The 16714-nt window shown below is 42.3% G+C and overlaps 1 protein-coding gene across 2 annotated transcripts; it reads right to left on the reverse strand.

Annotated features, from left to right (window-relative positions):
* Positions 1-745: 745 nt before the first annotated feature.
* Positions 746-13175, reverse strand: HMGXB4 (HMG-box containing 4). Of its 2 annotated transcripts, XM_088165367.1 has the most exons (11): positions 13053-13175; positions 10933-11038; positions 10223-10338; positions 8830-8905; positions 6740-7899; positions 5490-5571; positions 4943-5007; positions 4545-4650; positions 3832-4001; positions 2529-2651; positions 746-938 (listed from the first exon to the last, which is right to left on the reverse strand). In XM_088165367.1, the coding sequence occupies exons 2-11, from the start codon at positions 10961-10963 to the stop codon at positions 894-896; spliced, it is 1974 nt and encodes a 657-aa protein (XP_088021493.1). In that variant the 5' UTR covers positions 10964-11038; positions 13053-13175; the 3' UTR covers positions 746-893. The 2 variants fall into 2 exon arrangements, with proteins under 2 accessions (XP_088021493.1, XP_014744775.1); XM_014889289.2 differs by lacking the exon at positions 13053-13175 and having other exon boundaries at positions 10933-11189.
* Between the last annotated feature and the right edge of the window lie 3539 nt (positions 13176-16714).

Consider the following 16714-nt stretch of genomic DNA (forward strand, 5'->3'; position numbering starts at 1 on the left):
AGAACAGGTACAAGATGGGCAGAAACAATCCAAGTTTTCTCATCTACTTCTCTAGTCCTTTCCATCAAAGCAGGCTGACTATGTTGTGGAAAAATCAGCAGGAGGTTCATTCTCTCAAGCCAATGCAATGGGTTGATATATTGTGCTAATGATGATTTGAATATGAGTACCCAAGGAGAAATTAAACTTGTCATCTTCACTTCAAATGCCAGCTACCAGACCAGCCAGCCGACACTGACAACTTTCAGTAATAACTGATTGAGGAGTAGAGGCTGGAGTTTTCCCCTCAAGAAGTGGATTTTAAACAGAAAGAGTTACAAATAGGGCTGGTGAAGAATTCAGTTCTATTCCTTGGTCCAAAATACATTATCATCTCTACCTGCCCACAGACTATCAGAATACTTTAGTTTAGGCAGGGATATCAGGAGATCATCTGTTCCATCTCCCTGCTAAAAGCAAGTCCAGCTAGAGAAGGCTGCTCATTCAGTTTTTGAGTATCATCAAGGAAGGAGAGTCAAGAACCTCTCTGGGCCACCTGTTTCAATGACCTCTCTCGTGGTGACAGCTTTCTTCTTTATATCGAGAAGTCCCTTCTCTGCTTGCTTCCCCCACTAAATCTGAATTTAAGGCGAATATCTCAAAAGCTTTCTGAATTCTTCATACAAAATACCTTCAGATTGGAGGACATTTCACCCACCAACACAAAAGGGTTTTCTCAGCTTAAATTCACAACTTTTCATAAAATAGAAGTCAAATAGTTACAATCCTATGTATATACTATACACATATAAAACTTAAAAAGCCTCCACATGGAGCCCTTCAGGAGCGCCGGTGTAGTGCATGTACACAAGTCAGTTGCACAGAGGTTGAGTACATCCCAGGATCCTTTCCCATCAAAGTCCAGGCATGATGTAGGCAATGTTGTCTAGTGTGTTTGACTGGGAAAAGAAATTTGGTGGTTTTTAGTGTCAGGTAATAACTCGAGATCCTGAAAAAATGGCACAGGTGAGGGTACTAAGCACAGTCACTTGTGCTACAAGTTATCATACGATGAGGCAACCAAATCTGCCTATTGATCACTCTAATAGGGTGTCAGATGGCAAAAAGAAGTGCCCTTCAGTTTTTCTTGAAAAATGTAACAAACGGAATTCTGAGAGTAGGAATCCTTCTCATGCACATCAGAAAAAAAGACCCAGCTGTATGTTTTTCAGACGCAGTGTTTCAGTAAGCTCAAGCCCGTAGCTGGATAGCTGAAGGAGGCCTTAGGAACAGCACCTTTAACTGAGAGATGGAGGAGCTGGATCTGCACCTATTGTGATTCTAGAATTTAGCAATGCCACCTACTGTCCCAAATATAAATTGCAACACAACCGCTGGGGTTTATCCGCGTCTCAGAACACCACTGTCGTTATGTATCTGACTGTGAAAATCAGATTTATCATCAGCTTCTGAACACTGGTTTCCAGAAGTGAAGGGTAGCTGCCATAATTCACCTAAAGCTCCATTGCTCCTTATAACAATAAGTTGATCGAGTTTCTAAAAAACACACCACTGATCATGTGATGTCACTGCTCTGAATAAACTTGGCAAGCAGAAAGGAAAAGAAGCATCCGAGTTTTTCCATGGCTTAAGATGGGAACACCCCACTGACTCAGCTTTTGTGCACAGAGCCAGTTTGTGGGTGTCCACAGACTAAACTGTCAACTTTGTTCCTGTTGTTGATAGTCTATTCTCTTAACAATTAAACATTTAGGCTGCCCTATTATGACAAGTCAATTCATATCCCATTTTTGTTGCCCCCTCTGCCAGATTTGGCTTTAGTCTCTTAACTTCTGCAGACTGTACTTTTAAATTTTTGCTCTTCTCCTTTGCTGCTTTATTCATGTCTCCTGTAGGAAGTACGACTCCTGATGGCAGCTGCCATCTTAATCTATGTCCACATCAGACTACATATATGCCATGAGCTGTTGCTAAATCAGGGCTCAATACTAAGAGTAGCTTAAAGCAGAAAAGAAACTGTAGTTATGCAGCTCCTTAAAACAGACTATTTTTCTTTCCTCAGAGAAGTTTTCAACCAGTTATAAAAGGTCCTACACCATCACATTAGGAATCCTGAGATCACAAATTGTTTTTTATGCTACTGAAGGGAAAAACAGTTTGTGTGGTACAGAGAAGCTAGAAGGTGGGTTTTATTTTTATAGAAAATTAGAACTTTCATAACTGGTATACTTTTATTTGATTCAGATTGATTGACTCCATCATGACTAAAACGGGACCTTTGCACACTGCAATCAATGCTACAAATACTAGGTCAGTTGCCAGTGGGAGAAAAAAAGTTGCACAATATTGTACAACGGTAATATCTGTAAGAATTTCAATAAATATTCCTCTATAAAAGCCCATGACTAAGACAAGTTTTCTTATTGCACTGGAATTATAATAATGTTACACTGATTAATCAAAAAAGCTCTGTTTGGACTCTACTGAAATTAACAGTGCTAGGAAGAAAAAAGCCACAAAGAACTCACCAAAACATGCTTTGGGCAGCCATTCAACTCAGGCAGTTGTGTGGTCAGACATGCCAACGGGCCCAAAGCACAGATGATTGAATCTAGGAGTACTGACAAACTTCCTGAAACAGCCACCATCCCCTGGTAGTGAGGAAAGAAAAAAATTGCACAGGGATAAGAAGTGGAAATTAAGCTTCTTTCTCAACTGTATCCATTCTCATACAGATACTGTATCCTCAGCTCCTCCTCCACTCCACTTTCATTGTTTACATAGTAACAAAACTGTGCCTGGTGCTTCACAGAGAGACTGCTGGCTCAAAAATTTCAGAGCTCAGTAAGCAACGAACTGGTGCAAGATAAAGACAGGAATCAACAAAAAAACATCAGAAAGCTGTCAGTCGTATAAAACACTGATTCTACAAATTTTTGTAATATATTTTCTGTGCCATTTTGTGCCATCTGTTTTGTTAACTGCATGAGTCCTAATGACAACAGTAGTTTTATTTTTGAAGTTAAAGAAATGATAAGCCTGTATCAAATGCTTTAGTCATTGATATACTTTCAAGAAAGGAAATTTGCCTGTATGTTTTTCTGGGTTCTGGTTATTCCTCTCGTGATCTCAATCAGTCATATCAAAACCAAAATGCAAGAACACTTATTTCACTGTTGATAAAATAAGCAAGCATAGTGGAGTGAGATTATCATGCTACTCATAAAACACAGTGATGTTATTTGAGACAAATATGTTTTCTCCTTAGAGGCTGGCATGAGTTCTCAGAGTGAAAAATAGGGGTGAATGTGCATTCACAGAGTCACTGTTATTTAACAGCAGGAAAGCATTAAAATGTGACATTGTGTTACCAGGTAAGTTAAAACAATTGTAGCCCTATCCAAAGCAATGGCAATGATGATACTGCCAGAAAACTAGAGGACATGCAAAAAAACTTCTTGGGAAAGGCTGACAGTTTTCTAAAAAGTAGAACAGTAACAAACTGACCAGAGACCAGATAAAATAGCAAGGAAGTACCAAATCCAAGCTGAACATACAGTAAGAAACGACTGAAGAGTTTGCTGAACTACAAATTGCTTTCAAGGACCTAGAGCTGCAAAGCACCTGTCTTTCTTTGTTGCCTACTGTTTACTGAGGCCTTTTATTTCACTGAAAATAAAGAGTGATGCATCAAAGAAACACGGTATGCCACCTCTAGTTTCTCTTCCTAGCAGAAAACCACTGGTTAAACTTCTAAGAAAATAATCATCTCCCTGAACGTATTGTGTAGATTACAGGACATCACTGCGACATTGCTGGTTACAAGCTCACCTCTGTTTCCTGCAGTCTGTGTCCAATGAGGCTCAGAGATTCACCCAGCAACTGTAAATGTGCAGCTACATCAATGGGATCTGTCTCAGGGACTTTGGCTGGTGAGGAAGGCACCACCACAGTGCTGGTGGGGGATTTTTTGTGAGGAGAAATCACTCCTGTTGGAGAAGCTGGAAAACACACAAATTAAAATTCCATATTATTTGCTTTCCCTCTTTTACTCACAAGCCTATTTATCTACTAAAGTTCAAATCTCATAGGCATGAGATGCTTAAACAGTTCTGTTGCCCCAGTCCCGTAGTCTTTGGAGTTTAAACTTTTTTTTATACACGTACAGAATACCTACTTCAGCTGAATACAATTAGGGAGATTTGGTATCAGAGATGATAAACCAAGAACAACCCATCTTCCCTCTATAGCAGCAAACTAATCCCTCTAGAACCTCCCTTCTGCCTCTTCTTATTTTACATATCAATCCCTAAACTGCCAAAACCAATACCATTCTACGAGTCAGATAAGGAAATCTTTATGAAAAATGCTGACATCATTCTGGCTCTCCCAGAAAAGTTGATTTGACTAGGGATTTAAATGTCATGTTTTGTGAGAAAGCAGGTAGGGAGGTGAAGCAGGTAAGGACCTTTTTTTTATTCCACAGGTGACACTACCTTCCCTGTCCAAGAAAAGAGATGAGACAAATAAAGTGCAACAATTACCTTTCATTTTTGGTGCACCATCTGAAGATGATGCCTTTCTCTTCACAGTGGTGGCCTCTGCTTTATTCTGTTTGTGTTGGAGATACTGAGCTTTCTGTTTCCAGACCTGCAGTTACCATGGGAAGAAAGAAAGAAAGAAAGATTCATAACATTAGGTAATTGTTACCTGATGCCAGGACCTGGAGGCAGAATGTTACATAGCTAGGAGGTGAAGCAATCCCATGAGAAGAAAATGAATGCTTTTATGTTTGCAAGGGCAAGATTTCCATACTTTCCACCTTTACGCTTTAAGGATATAGGTAACATATTTCATGGCATTGTGTCAATGCTGCCAGCACATTCTGATCTAAGCACCTAGTTCACAGAAATAATTTTACAAAAACATCTCACACACTCACCAGTTTATCCTTCTCAGGTAGCTGCTTCCACACTTCTGCCAGTTTTTTACTTAACTCCCCAAAATCTGGCAAAAAGAAAGAAGAAAAATGTTTAAAACAAATTTGATCATAAAATCCTGGAGAAAACATATGAAATTTACTGGCCCATCATACACATTTAGGAAGCAAGCCATTCTACAACCAGAACTCTCCACACTGTCCTGAAAACTTGCATTCCTGTTACTCTTTAAAATGAAAAAAAGCTGATAGCAGGAAGATGAAGTTACAGTGTATTTACAGGACAGCGACACAATGAAGGTAATTCTTTAAATAAAGAAAAAGCTAGCAAGTTCTTTATATAAATTCACAACTTGGTTAAAATAAAATTATAATACAATAATGAAATTCACTCCTGTCCCCTTTGCCACCTCTTATTCTAAATAACATTGCCAGATTCTTTGCATTATGTCAGAATTAAGAAGTTGGTCTGAAACAGAGACAATATGTTCTGCTAATTAATATGACTGTTGTAAAATCAAGAGAAGAGAAGGCTAGATTATTCCCTTACCTATTCCAGGGTGCTCAGACACAATAGTTGTACGATATTCCTTACAGAACACTTGATAAGCAGACATGTTTTTCTTCTTTGGCTAGTCAGAGGAAGAAAGGAAACAAAGATTTGTAATTATGATGAGATGTTTTCCAATTTAATAAGAATTTGGCACTTATTAAAGACTTAAAGAAAGATATGGTACTTAGATCAGGAACCTTAAAAAGCAGTCCTTTACATCTTCTGGCTGAATTTAGTCTTTATGCATGCACAGGAATCAGCCAGAATAATCTTAGTATAATGCTTATCTTGCAAAACTCAACAAGCTGCTATTCTAAATTCACGACTAACATACAACTTTGTTAATACATCTCAGTTTCAAAACCTATAATAAAACCCCGTATCTGTTACACTATTCACAGTAGCTATTGTAGATCTGTCAAAACAATTTAGTCCTCATGATAATGTTTTGTTCTATTCCTTGCATCCTTACAAAGTACTTCCATTTGGCAGGAAAAGAGACTGTGTGGTACATCGACAGCAAAAGTATTGCAATTGCTGAGCTATGATCAGGGAAAAATTCCCAAACAGAAAAGGATAATGGCTGAACAGATTTGGGCTCTGTCTTTCCATTTCCTCACACAAGCATTACTTCTCTATCTGAACATGCACAAGCTGCTTTCCCCCATTTACTTACACAGCTACAATTATCTCATTTGTAAACTTGTTCATAGGCTAGCTATCATTTCTGCTACTCGTATCTTTATGCTGTAACCATGGAAGACTGAATATGTAAGTACAGGACAAAACTGGGAACATGGCAATGTATTAGAATTAGAATTTCATTTGAATACAAGAGTAAATGGGTAAATACTTTCAATTTTCAGGTAACAGCTTGATTCCTTTTTACAGGAACTTTGATCACTAGTCCAAAAGTCTGCCTGAGAATAGCTAGAGCCAGTCACGTTAGAAAAAGACACAGATGTGCTTGGTACATGACCTGCACCAAGCAGAATTAAGTATAACCTTCCCAGAGAACCTCTATTAGCTAAGTACTGTCTGTGCCACAAAGCCAGAAGAACATATATTCCTTTTGCTACAAATAGAAATCACAGTGGCTGACACATTTTTCCAAACACACTTCAGTTGAACCATTGATAATTGGTATCAGTTATCCTTTGTTTCAATTTAACATGCCTTCACAATGGAGTGCCTAATTCACCATTACCCACCACCCAATTTCTATTTTCCCTCCAATTTTTCCTTACTTTGTCTCTTTCTCTTTCCTTTTCTTTTTCTCTTTCTTTTTCCTTCTCTCTTTCCTTTTCTTTCTCTCTTTCCTTTTCCTTCTCTCTTTCCTTTTCTTTCTCTCTTTCCTTTTCTTTTTCTCTTTCCTTCTCCTTCTCTCTTTCCTTTTCTTTTTCTCTTTCCTTTTCTTTTTCTCTTTCCTTTTCCTTTTCTCTTTCCTTTTCTCTTTCCTTTTCCTTTTCCCATTTCTCAGCCTTGTCTTTGTCCTTGTCTTCCTTTTTCCTCCTCTTCTCACCTTGACCATCTGAGTGAAAAACAGCAGGAGGGGGTGGAGAGACAACATACGGGGTACTGGGAGGTGGTGGTGACACTCTTACTTCTGCTACCGCCACAGGAGAGTGCCCAGAACTCTTTTTAGATTTGGAGTGCTTCTTCTCTCTGTGTTTCTCCTTGTCCTTTTTTTTCTTACTTTTTTTTGACTTCTTCTTCTTCTTGATTTCCCGGTAGGAGTCATCTATCACCAGCTCTCCAGCCTCCAACTCTCCACCAGAAGAAGAACCAGATTCTGGCGGCGCCTCCACACCTGAAACCTCGTACTCACTTCCATGGCCCTCTGAATGAAGGGAGGTGTCAGCACCAAAACTCTCAGAAGGCGGATGTGAGTCCGGAGGAGCTTTGTGCTTTTTCCGGGATGACTTCAGGAAGCTCTGCAGATCGTGCCCCAGCAGGAATGAGCCTTGTTCATCTCGGGCTGATTTCTTTGAAGATTTCTTTGCAGCTGCTGGTGCTGAAGAGTAGGATAAAGAATCATCATCTGCTGCACTACTTTTCTCTTTTGGTGAAAGGATGAGCTTCATCTTCAAGCCGTCAGGTTCACGAAGAGTAAGTGTCTCCGTGTTCACGTAAAGAGGTTTCATTTTTTTAGATTTGTGAGAGCTGCTGTCATCCACTGAGTGCTCCCCACTGCTCCCACTCAGCTTCTTCTTGGGATGCTCTTTTCTGCTTTCAGAATGGCCAGAGGAAGAATGAGATGATTTTTCAGAGGTCCTTTTTGAAGACTTTGAGCTTGTGGCCAAAGGTGAGTTGATAGCCTTGAGTAAATCCATGGTTGTATCAGCTGAGGATGGGCTAGAAGCTGCTTTTTTCTTCTTCTTTGATGGTAGATCCAAAGGCGAGACACCTGAAAAAGATCAACAGAAATGTACATTGAGATGATTCCCTTAAAGATGGCAAAGAAGGGAACTGAGAATCCTGTGAGCCTTACGATTACAATTACAAATGTCAATCCTGGCTTAAACAGAACCACGGCAGCCCAGCACAGCCTTACTGATACAATTCAGAGGCTGTGACACCTGAAGTGATAAAATAATTTAAGGAAAGGAGAGACAGTAGGAAAGTTCTTGAAGTTTTGTGAAACTCCATTTGTGAGTTGTGAAATAAAATGTTTTGATGAAAATACATCTAACTGAAAATACATCTCAAGTGCAAGGTTCTTGTGACATTTTTAGCCAAGGTAAGACCATTGAAAATATTGAATTGAAAATACGAGCTTTTTCATTCTGTAGACAGATTTTGCTGAAAGATGAAATTTCAGCTTGGCTTTCTCCTTCTGTTGGGCCAATAATAAATCCTAAAAGTGTTAAGCTTCTATGAGCTGAATTGTCATTTTCTGGCCAACTTATTAATTGTGAGAAAACTGAACAGAAAAGCATTTATTTTTCAACCTCAGACATCCTATTTTTTATAAATTCGGAGAAAGTTATACTACTTGTAAGTATAATTAGTTTGTAATGCAATAGGAAAACAAGAAAAGCAAATGTCAAATGTGAAGGCATGAGTTAGAAAACTACAACTCGTCAATGAAAAGAGGATGGAAGATCTCTACCCCCTACAATGACAACTTGTTAAGATAGACTGAAAATATAATTCCCTAATCTTCTGTTCTCTGGTGCTGATCACTGTCAGGTTTCTGATTACTTGTTCTAAGACAGGCTGATGTACTCTCCTCCTATAACATGCTAACCACAGAGCTTGATGACACTGGTTTAAGAGCATCCTTTCCTTAAAGTCATGATATGTAAGCCCCTTGCCCTGATGATTACTACCTTACCTCTGTAGCAGAACTCATCAGAGGTGTGCTTTCTCTTCTTTTTGTGAGCTTCTGTCCCTGGAAAAAACTCACTGTCCTGGAATAAGAAAAAAAATGTTGCTGACAAAAAGGAGGGAAATAATGTAAGATTCACACGGACTATTAATATAGATAAGAATTTGTAGGAAGTATCAAAAGTTATTTGTACTACTGTAACATCAAGGAACTGTAGGTATGAACCAGAATCATTATTCTAGGTGCTAAAAGAAAACCTATTCTGTCCTCAAGAGCACACAGTGTAGGTTTAAAGTAAGACAAAACACGTTACAGACTGGTGTGAGAATACAAAAAATATCATTAGTCAGGATTGGTTTCAGCACAATGGTGACCTAATTGACATCGAACTTTGTAGGCACAGCAGCACAACAGGGCTCCAAGGAAACTGAAAGACAGATCTCTGTAGGGAGACCCCCAAGTGAGAGGAGCAACATAAAAGAAAAAGCCCATTTGCAAAGTGTTGAGGTGTGGGCAGTGAAAGCCATCACTTGGAGATCAGCTGATAAGTTGATAAAAGACATCTACCCTTTAATAAAGCTAAGAAATAACTTCAGATGCATAGACTGTCAAGCTTTGAAAATAAAGGAGAGCATTTCATGCTTACTATGCTGAAAAGTAGTAACAGGAGGTACAAAGAGGTGACAACTAGAATGATGAGACAAAAATATGTCCTTAATGTGCCATGTCACCTAATTATTATCTGTGTTTTGATCAATTTATGAATCTGAAACTCCTCTAAACAATTCCAGCTGCATGGTAGAAGATTTTAATTTTAAACAAGAACTTGCTTTCAAGATGAAAAACATCCCAAATCACTAGATAGCCAACAGCAGAGCTAACAGCAGAAATTGTAGCTCAGAGAGAAAAGCTTTGAAGAAATTTAAGTTGCCACCATAAGATTTCAAGAGTTACAGCCCCAAAGAGGTAAAAAGGGCAAGTTCATTCTTCACAAGAGCTATCGTTTGAGGCTGTCTGCAGAATCAGGAAGACAACAGTACATCAGGTAATATTCTATCCATCCTTTGGTGGCTATTTATACAACTGCAAATGCTATTTTTTTAATGGGTGTAAGGAGTTATTCATAGCATTTTCTTACTTGCAAGGTTCTACATCAACACTAGGATAACACTCCTACTACCTCATTTTCTGAGGCCAGAAAGATTTGAATCAGGGATTGATTCCCTTCCTTTTCCCCAGGAAAATTACTGAACGATAAAGGACATGATTAGCTGCTCTTGCTGTCTTTTACATGCATTTATAAATTAAAAAAACAGGACAAGAAACCCATTCCATCTCATCCCATCACTACCTTTATGCATATCTTTACACCTTGAACCTTTTCTCTGAGGGTTTCTACCTGAGTTGTGATCTCGTTTTCCTCTTGCAGAAGATCCTTGTACGAGCGCTTTTTCTCTCTCTGTATCCTGCCAGGTGCCAGCCCGTCATCAACACTTCGGTGACTCTCTAGGAACTCTGTGATTCATGTGAAATGGGAAAGAAGGAAAAAATTAAATACCACATTAAGGAATGACAGACAAGTGGACCACTCATAAAGTAAGCTAATAGAGGACATTGGCACAGAGTGATGCACAAAACCCAACAAGCGCAGAGGCCTGAAAGGTAACAAATAGTCTGTACTGCCTGACCAGAGGCATGGGGCTCAGTGCTCTAACACAATCATTCCAGATTTAATCTCTAATGCCTGTATGTTCCTTCCTAAAGATGAGTGGACCTACAAATGTTACCATGACTAAATGCATCCTTATCTGCATCTCCTGTCCCACTGACTTGCCAGGGAGAAGAAAGGCTGCAGTGGCAGAGCTCTCAATTAGGGTGTCTGCATTAGGAAATAACACCCATTGCTCTCAAATTCTAATCCCAGTAATCCCATCTAGAAGTCAAAGGCTTGGGATCTGCCAGTAATTTGGCCAGGTCAAATTTAAGGGTTCCACAGCACCCTAACTTCTTTCCCACTCTAACTGCACGGCCTTGCAAGGGCTGCAAAGGGCACCCTTTTCAAATTTTTTTTTTTGTGCAAACCCCTCTGAGATTATGAAGCAGTCATACCTTCTTTCTTCTTGGTGCCATCATAAGCCATGGTGGTCCTGCAGGAGCCTGTGAATGAGTTGCCACGTCTGGGCTCCTTCCCCCGTTCCCATCTATAGGAAAAGGTCTGAGAAACAGAGAATGAAAATAACCCTCCCATAAAGAAGAATCACTATGTAAATGAGGAAACTTTTTCTGAACTAAATAAGGACTCTTTGGAAGACAGTGGGAAAGGGAAAAGCAATGAGTAGTTATTCTTCAGGCTTGACAGATCTGGCTTAATAAAAATGGGTGTTGTATTATTCTAAAGATAGAAAATACCACCTCTTTCTAATACAGTATCTGAATCACTGAACTAATTTATTTACAAAAATAAAAAGAGGATGAGAAGACAACTGGGTTTGATTTTCATGACACACAAAACTGCACCCAAACTGTGTCAATGTAATTTTTTGTCAGGAGCCACTATAGCAAAGAGTGGGGTGTTTAAAGAGATTTCAAACCCTTGAATCTCAGATGAAGTGAAGGAAAATAAGGGACTAGGCAGAAGGAATTAAATTACAAAAGAATTATTAGTTTGTTTGATTTTTAGTGGAGGATCACACTTTTTGTATTAGAGGTGTGTATCCTTCTGATGTGTTTTCCAATGCCACCACTGCAGCCATCGTGAATGCCAGCTTGGGAGAGGGGATGGAAGAGAGCACAGCACTCCTTTTAGCTAGGCCTGCAGCAACCCAACCTCTGCCCCCCAGGTTTCAGGCCTCCTCTCACTGTGCCAGCTAAGGGCACACAGCAGGACAGTGCTGCAATGGAATGGCCACACTCTGGTTCTCTCAGAGCAAACAGCTTTTGTTCCTCAGCCAGTGACCAGCTCAGCAAGAAAAGATCCACGTTCTGCTCCTATGGGATTAATCCAATCGCTCTCAGCTGCCTTTGCCTGTTACACATGCACATGTGTAAACACCCAGCCACAAAGACCATGCAGTCTGCTCATCCCAGCGGGCATCATAGTCTCACCACACTGAAGCTTCGTGGGAATACTTTGGGAGCAGGGAACTTGTGCTTGTACATCCCCCATGCAACTCGATTTTATAAACAACTGGCTGATGCTGACAATGTACAACTTATTCATCCTAGAGTGGTTACTTCACTGATGCAACAAAGTCACAACTAAATGAGGCTTGTGTGTATACAGATGTTTCTGTTTAAATGCATAGGAATACATGTCATTTCTTCAGGTTTTGGGAAAACACCCACTGCAGAATATCAAGTCGGTATTCTGACCATTTTATTTTGCTGGTAGCAAACACGAAGATTCTACCTACACACAAGAGCACTGCACTTGGCAATAAAAAAGAGCATCTTGCCACTTGTGGCTCGTGATCTTAAACCAGACGTTGTCAACATTTTGTGCTGTTTGTCAGAGACTTGAGTGGGAAGACACACAACACCAAGGTATTGTACTCAATAGGTAAGGGCCTAATCCAAATAATGCTCAGCAAAACAAAGCTGAACGTAGTAATTCATGAATGGATGACTCGGAGAATCTTCTTTGTACCTGCATGCATACCTTTTAGTCTCTTTTTAAATGTTATCTGCTTGGCAGGTACAAAGATGGTAGATACTGCCCAAAGGCGCTCACAGCCCAGACCTCCAATCCGGGAAATACAAAAGATACTCTTAACTACTGTCATCTTGTAAACCTCAATTAGGTTCCCCTGCTTCAAATTCCCGGGTTTCAGCAGCGATGGCACAGGCTCAGCGGGGAAGCTCTCCCTTCACGTGTCCCATTCCTGAGCGCACATGCCTGCGGGTTCAAGGCCCAGCATTGCTCTTCTGCAGCCCCGGGACCCCGCACGGATTCCCCGCTCCTCAGTCCCGCTCCGACTGGCCGCGGAGGTGACTCCCTCGCCCCATGTCCCGCCAGTGCTCCCAGCCGGGGTCGTGATGGCAGTCGGGACCGTCGGGAATTCCGCGGGCAGCCAAGGGCGCGAACCCCGGCATCGGCCCCTCCGCGGCCACGGACCGGCGGCCGGCCCGTCCTGCGCATGCGCCCCGACACCCCCCGGAGCCCGGGCCCCGCCGCCGCCTCCGTTCAAAGCGGGCTCGTCCGCCCCGCTCCCGCCTGCGCGTCCCCTCACCCGAGCGGGCTCCAGCCTCACGCCAGCCCGCGGCTCCGCCCCTGCAGCAGGTCCGGGCGAGCCCCGACTGCGGGGCCGCCCAGCGGCGATAAAGCCCGCCGGCGCCGAGCCGCTGCCGCTGGATGGGGACGGGCCGCGGCCGCCTCACTCGGCCCCGCCGCTTCCCGCCGCGCCGCCGCCTGCGGCCGCCATCTTGGACAGGGAGACAAGGGACCCGCGCCAGAGCCGGCCAGCCGAGCGCCGAGCGCCTCCAACGCGGCACCCGCGGGGCGGGGCGGGGCGCCGGATTGCCGAGCGCATCGATGGCCGGCGCGGCTCCCCGGCAGCGGCGTGTCCCCGCGGAGCCGTGCGACACACGGGTGGCACACGGGTGGCACACGGGTGGCACACGAGCGGGGCTCTGAGCCCGACCGCCACCTGTGGAGGGGTGCCCACCGAACCCCCTGGCTTGGCGCAGCCTCCTCTTGGTGTGCGCTGGTGCTGCGCGGTTCCGGCACAGCTTCCCCTCTCTTGTCTGTGTCTGTAATAGACTGAGCTGGCTGCGCTCGCAGCCCGGGCTGCTTGTTGGCTGCTTGTTGCTACCGCGGTGGGTCAGTGGGAAAGCGTGAAATCCTGTTATTAGGCAGTTACAGAGCCTGCACTTCCACGAGATTAGTCACACACGCACATCAATGGGCATATCTCCCTCAAGGCTATCAGATTCCCCGAGGAACTGAGTGGATGCACTGCACAGATGGGGATGCGGGGCCAGCTGGGACAGAGATAAGCACGACTGAGCAGCACACGGGACTACTGCCTGTGAAGGCATCACGCAACCCTCGCACCCATTCTTAACGATTGTCAAAGGTGGCGGCCAAGGGAAATGCAAATTGCCCCCAGCATCTTCTAAAGGGCTCATTCATTATTGCAAAGGCTTCAAGACAGAGGTTAAAAAAAAGCTCAGGAAACAGCCGGGTCAGAAAAGAATCCTTTTTCCCTCTAGGTTAGCCCTTCTTTACTCTGACCTGTTGAGAAGTTCAATAAACCTCATTTCACTGTTACCTTAAATCCCATAATCTCCACTGATGCAAGAGCTGTCTTTTTATTTAGGTGCCAGCAGATATCCCCGTGACTCTTTGGCAGAGGCTGCTCGCAGTCACATGCTGTCTGCAGACTGTGGTTCCCAGCCATGCCTGAGGTTAGACCTGACCCATCACAGACAGGCCATTCCCAGCCCCTACAGATCCGCCTTCTGGTCCTGCTGATGCTTTTGTCTTCTAACAAGTACAGAATGATGACAGTAATTATTTGCAGTCCAGTAGGACCTAGAGGAATTTGAAGATAATAGAGGCCTATGCCTGTTATGCTGTATGAAAGTGTAGTTTGATCCAAAGTGAGGGGTACAGCCTGTACACACAGATCAATGTCTGCAAGTGCAGCAACTGTAACACATCAGGGTAAAAACTCACCAGCCCCTAGGCTGAGCACAAAGCCTGTGCAGATGTTCTCATGCATGTACACGTGTGCTACGGGCAAAACCAAAATCACTCCTTGCCCTCCAGACCGTAACCGTGGGAGGAATCACCAAGGTGGACAAGTGCCTCTGCAAATTTATGACCAGGATCTTGCCGGAGCTGAACCTGATATTACCTGCTCCTTTACTTCTGCCTATTATTGATGTTTCTAGGGGTCCCAGTGGTGGATTCATACCCCGTTTGACAGTGCACAGCACAACAAAATCACAGTTCCTGTGTTTTTATGGTCTTCAACTTTCTTGCTCGTGTTACAGACTGTACAAAAACATCCATGGACATAACAGAAACCTCCTGGGAGCTCCTAGCCTATAGGTCAGATGGAGGCAGAAAGGGAGCATATCAGAAGAATCCATGAGCATTGTTGGGAGAGGCTATGTGCAGCCCAAAGAAACAAGGATTCAGATTGCTTTGAAAATTGAGAGCTTAAATTAGTCTGGTATTTGATGATAGCAAGCATTTGGTAATGATAGGTAGTAAATGCGTGGGGATGGTATGTTTAATATTCTGCACCCTAGAAAGAGAAAGCATTTGAGCTCCCCTGTAGTTTAATGTTTTTAGTGCTGGATGGTTCATAGGTATTATATTGTGTCAGGGCCTGTGTGTATGAGAGAGAATGAATTTGCAGGTGAATTTGCAAAAATTAGCATCTAGCAGTTTACTTGCACATAAAGCCACTGAAGCACTGATCATTCTGACTTCCCCTGTTGAGACCTATCCAAGTTTCTTTCCTCCCACAGAACAAACATAATAGTAATAATAATAGGAATTGTAACAGTAACAACAATAACATACAGTCCCTTCTACTGCAGTTCTCATCAGCAAAGAAATGCTCAGAAAAATTAATTTCAATCATTCCCATTCTTCAGAGCTCATAAAAGGAACCAGCCAGCACAAAATCCTGGCATTTATTGGGTGCTTTCAGACAGCTTAGCCTTTCGCTTTTCTAGAAAATACAGGAATTTCTTTAGAGTATACACCTAGATTAAACAGGTCAGGTACAGAAAATGTCAGAATGCCAATAGCAAATATAAGAGAGTCACAATCCCTTCAAATCCTTAATACTTGACAGAATTGTTTCTTTGTACTCTGGAATATAAGAGGTCGTAGCGAGGGAATCAGAAAATTAAACAGTCCCTGTGGCTTTTAAGATCTGAAGTGCAGCTTCAGTCAGTCTCAGACTGTTGTGAGAATATTGCTTATTCCTTTGGCTTAGAGCATCTTGCATTCTTTTGCCTACATTCCTGGGAAAGCAACTGCAAAAGGATATATGTTATGTTCCCTCAGGTGTCCTCTTGGTGTGAGTTACATATTGTATAAAATGCTCTTGGCAGTGCTGAACATTTTAGGATGTGTGTATACTTCCCTCTGCTTAATGCAAGATTAGTTATGTACTAAGGACTTACTGCCCATGGAGCCACCCAATCTGGCCTTGCTTTCCTCACTTTATTTTCACCATGCATCCTTGTCTGCTTATTTTCTCCTGACTGAACAGCAGTCCAAGCTGCTAGATTTAGATTTAGATTTAGATTTAGATTTAGATTTAGTAGTTTTCTTTTGTTTCATTGGGCTTTAGTACTTGGTTTTGTGTTGTCTCAAGTGCAATGAGTATAAGAGGAATGAATAATAATAACATGAGCACGAGCTTACAACCAAGTTGTGTAATGAATTAAATTCAGCACTCAGAGCTGTGTGAACAATTATCAATTTTACCTGTCATAGTTTTGCAGCTCATAAATTTATTTTCACTCCTGTCCCAGTTTCTTATATTTTTCCCCAGATTTCGAGATTTTCTGGCATTAACTAAATGGGATCCGGTATAAAACCTCTGCTCTCCACCTGTCGAAGAAAAGCAGCACACAGGCAGTGCTACTCTTATAGCACTTGTTTGTCTTGTTGCTTGTTTTGCACAGACAGCGTTACTCTTCTCTGTGCACATTACAAAACTTGTGTTACCAGCCACCAAGCTGCCCTTAAACAGAAAAGTGAAGAAAGTGACCACGATGTCACAGTGACTTTAGGTGTAATGAATCTTGCTGGCTTGCTTGCTTGCCAATTGTCTCATCCATATAATTTCCTTAGTCTTATTTATAAGCAATGCTGGTGACTCCTTTGGATACAAGGACTTGCTTCCTTAGAGAATCAAAACTT

This window comes from Sturnus vulgaris, chromosome 5, assembly GCF_052056855.1.
Source record: "Sturnus vulgaris isolate bStuVul1 chromosome 5, bStuVul1.hap1, whole genome shotgun sequence".
Taxonomy (NCBI): domain Eukaryota; kingdom Metazoa; phylum Chordata; class Aves; order Passeriformes; family Sturnidae; genus Sturnus; species Sturnus vulgaris.

Coding starts and splice junctions, on each gene's coding strand:
- HMGXB4 (XM_014889289.2), bottom strand. CDS start 11,071: ATGGGAGGGTTATTTTCATTCTCTGTTTCTCAGACCTTTTCCTATAGA. Junction 10,339..10,932: donor TGGCACCAAGAAGAAAGAAG/GTATGACTGCTT, acceptor CATGAATCACAG/AGTTCCTAGAGAGTCACCGA. Junction 5,008..5,489: donor GTCTGAGCACCCTGGAATAG/GTAAGGGAATAA, acceptor TCTTTTTGCCAG/ATTTTGGGGAGTTAAGTAAA.